This window comes from Chenopodium quinoa, unplaced genomic scaffold (assembly GCF_001683475.1).
Source record: "Chenopodium quinoa cultivar QQ74 unplaced genomic scaffold, ASM168347v1, whole genome shotgun sequence".
Taxonomy (NCBI): Eukaryota; Viridiplantae; Streptophyta; class Magnoliopsida; order Caryophyllales; family Amaranthaceae; genus Chenopodium; species Chenopodium quinoa.
The window spans coordinates 5,078,987-5,082,899 of NW_018745024.1; the positions used below are offsets into that span (position 1 = coordinate 5,078,987).

Genomic DNA, 3,913 nt, shown 5'->3' on the forward strand with positions numbered 1-3,913 from the left:
TTTGAGGAGGTTTTAGGTAGCTTTTAGTAGTTTGACCCAGTCAAACCACTACTCAACAAATGATTCTTCTACTTACATAACTCATCGAATATAATTCTCTTTAATATAGTATAAAGTTGTTAAAATTATTAAACAAGTATGCTGAATGCACGTGTATTCTCAAACTCAACGTCATACGAATAAAATTGCTTCATGATAAAAAGAGAATATATATAGAACATGAATTATTATTATTCTCCACTAATTAGAATTCTTATTCTTTTGCATTTTGCCACTAAATAATATTTACCATTTCCTCGATCAACTTTATCAATGTACACATAATTACATATGTATGTACAATTAGTGACACCAAAGTTAGTTGATCATATAGACAAAGCACAACGAACTAACCTTTACTCTAATGGCGTCGGAGCAACAAATGCACGGTGCAACCCGGTTTACTGACAAAGAGATGACAGCAATCAACGAGGTGGTGAAGGAGGCACAAACCTTGCTGGAGAACAAGAACAATGGTAAGGTAAGACAGCTCGCTACGGTTGCAGGAACTGTGATGAATTTTAAGGGGCAGCAAATTATGCTTAACACAACTCAAGAGTGGTTTGGACATTTCATAGAGAAACCTCCTATAACTATTGGCGGGCATGGTAGTGGTACGTTTGTACACAGGGCTCCGTCTTTTCCAAAGATTCCGGGGTATGGCCCTGGCCCGGCGATTGCAGGCTGCAAGGCCGCGGTGATATATGGTTACTATGATAAGGATGTTCCTCAACTTGGGTGGCTCTTGGCTTGGTACAAGTCCCAGAACTCAGCTGAACATAAGGTATGTTTTGCCGTTGGTTAAAAAAAAGCATGTTCTTTGTGAGGGTGGGCTAAACTAAAATGTAATAATTTGGAGTAAACTAATGAGCTGAATTGGGCTGTATTGAACTGAAAATAAGTGTAAAAGAATAGAACCTAATGATAAAGTACTGTTTTTAATTATGCTTTTTAAATTCAAATACTCCCTCCATCCCTTTTTTTTCCCATATATAGGTGTACTTGGTTGAAAAGAGTTGATAAGAGAACAAAGTGGTAGAGTTTAGTGTGTTTGCCTTTAGCTTTGTAGCCTTTAGGTAGTTTTTGATGGTTTAACCAAGTCAAATAACTACTAAACAAAAATTTAATGTTTGACAATGTAGTGGTTGAGTAGCTTTCAGTGGTGGAGGTAGTTTTTATCAGAAGTTATAAATATTATATTTTGAAGTTAGAGGTGGCCGTAGAAAATTTAATCTATAATTTTTGTAAAAAATATTAGTTATTTATTACTTTACTAAACACTAAAACCAAAATTATCTATTATCATAGCTAACAGTTACCTACACAGCTAACAGGTACCTTCACAATTATATTTTGCCGAACATGTCCAATGGATTTATTGTGAGAGTAAGGGGTTACAACAAAAAGTAGAATTGAGCAAAATCAAAAGGATGAACTAAAAAAAGGGGGCAAACATCAAGGGACAGAGAGAATCAATTAATTAAGTACTTAGAAAAAATTGTTTAGGGCTCATTTAGTGTAGTTTTGCAATTTTTGGTCTGGCTTTATGATTTTGAAACTAATGTAATCTAGATAGAACCGTGAACAGAAAAGTAATCGAAATTTTGTTTATCATGTTGATTTTGATAATTTTAAGCTAAAAATTGAAAACTACTGAGTACTTTTCTATAGGTGTACGTTGAAGCTGGGTTACTTGAAGTCCTCCAAAAGAGGGAGTGGAGTGAAATAGAAGAAAAACTAGATGCCTCTGGTAGTGCTTGTCGCTACTACGACAGCGTAACCGGTGCTGCAGCAGCTGCTGAAATCAAGGACCACGGCTACAAACTAGCTTATCTTGGTGCCTGCTTTGATTGTACTAACTCTGCTTTTAAAGAATGAAAATCCTCTAGAAATTAAGTAGGTTACTCATATAGTCATTTGATTATATGATTAATCTATACTTGATCGAACCAAGGAGCACTGTACTAATAAAATAAGACTTCAATAAGCTGCATTACATCATACAGCTGTTACAATAATGTCTAATAAACTTATAATGGGAAATAATGGCCCTTGGTTTTGAAATATAAATGTACTAATTATATATGCGTTAAAACGATAGCAATTAAGTTTGGTGCACTTATCAATATGTATTCTATTTAATTTGCTCTTGATCCTTCGAGCAAACATAGTACCAGGGATGGCAATTTAAATGAGTATCCATTTACCTGTCCACCAACTTTAAATAAAAAAATTTAAGAAAATATCACCACAAGTTTCTCAAAAATTGGATTATAACACCACGAAATCTCAAACTTTTATTATAACACCATAAAAAATAGAAAAATTGGATTTTACCGCACGGATTTTTGGATGAAATTCGTTAGTGACTTAGTGGGGTTCATCATGTACACGTGTCATTCATTCATTAGTTTTAAAAAAAGAATAATTACAAAAAAAATCTAAACCCTAACCCAGCCGACCACTGGCAACCCTAACACCTTCCGCCAGCAACCCTTCTTTCTATCCCATCCCCACCATCGGCACCCCCAGCCACCAAAAAAACCCACCTGAGCTGACCTTGAAACGACACCACTGAAAAATCTTCGTTTAAACCCCAACGGTCAAAATTCTAACGGCCGAAAAATCCTAAACCTAGATTTCCTGATTGAAGGAAGGAGAGAGTGAGAGCGAGTTTGCTGAGCATGGCAAGGGAGAGCGAATTGGTTGCGTGGATCGGTGCGGTGCGGTGCATGAGGTGATTACAAGGGCTGCTTTCCTTTAGTGGATTGGTGCGGTGTGTGTGTGGGGGGGGGGGGGCTAGGGTAGTTTTCAGAGAAGGGCCGGGGAAGGGGGAAAGTGGTGGAGTCGACAATTTTAGTGGGATCAAGGGGCTCCGGTAGTTGGGTTTAGGTTGTCGGCAGCTGGGCAGGTGTTTCTGGTGGTGAGGCTAGGTTGGGTAAGGGTTTAGGATTTTTTTTTAAATTTTTGTTTATTTTTTTTTAAAACAAATTCCTTATTGATACGTATTTAGAGTGGGCCCCATTAACGAATTTCATCCAAGAAACTGATACGTGGTGGTGAAATCTATTTTTTCGATTTTTGTGGTGTTATAATAAAAATTTGAGATGGTGTGGTGTTATTTATTCCATTCTATGAGAAATTTGTGGTGTTATTTTCTAAAAAAATCTTAACCAAATGAGTGAAAATCCGATTTAAATAAATGAAAGGCGGGTAGTGGATAAAATGGATGATGAAACAGTCAAATTCAGACGAACCTCTAAGTCATTTGTCACTCGATTGATCCATCACCCATTTACCATCGGACCTATCATCCACCCAATATATACAAAGATCCATCCATCCAATTCCCCTTGATCTTTTTAATGATAGATCCTAGATATTGAAAGAACTAAGGCTTTCTTATTTTCGCTTGAAATAAGATGTTCAAGTTTTAAATTTCTAGAGTCTTATCTAATCTGAACTTTTTTTGATCTAATTTAGTCTGATACTCTTATATTATGATTGTTTTATTTGAGTAATTGTTGACCTTTAATATACGTAAGAAAAACATTATTGAGTGGGATATCGTTAGAGTTCTTTGTACGTATATTTTTTCTAATGTATAATTTTTTATAATTTTTACAAATACAATTTAATGATATATGACAATAAATAATAACACCCCCTTGTTTTAAATCACTTTATCTGATAATATCTTTAATTATCAATGAGTAAAAATTATAACAATTGAATATTAATAAACTAATCATTGAGAGGGTTTCAACAATTACCCACAAGACTATTTTTATTTTTATGTATTTTAATTACAAATATTTGTCAAAGTTAATTAGATTAATAGTGTAAAAAGTCAAAATGTTTCATTTATTTAAAC

General features: G+C 34.8%; 1 protein-coding gene across 1 annotated transcript; it reads left to right on the forward strand.

The window, feature by feature from the left end:
- Positions 1-268: 268 nt before the first annotated feature.
- Positions 269-2,103, forward strand: LOC110708354. The gene is made up of 2 exons (XM_021886469.1): positions 269-823; positions 1,711-2,103. Exons 1-2 carry the CDS (start codon positions 404-406, stop codon positions 1,915-1,917), a joined length of 627 nt encoding a protein of 208 aa, XP_021742161.1. The 5' UTR covers positions 269-403; the 3' UTR covers positions 1,918-2,103.
- The last annotated feature ends 1,810 nt before the right edge of the window (positions 2,104-3,913 follow it).

Bases quoted from the DNA above. Each gene is read 5' to 3' on its own strand.
- LOC110708354 (XM_021886469.1), top strand. From the start codon at position 404: ATGGCGTCGGAGCAACAAATGCACGGTGCAACCCGGTTTACTGACAAA. The intron at 824-1,710 runs GTATGTTTTGCC...ACTTTTCTATAG, and splicing joins AGAACTCAGCTGAACATAAG to GTGTACGTTGAAGCTGGGTT.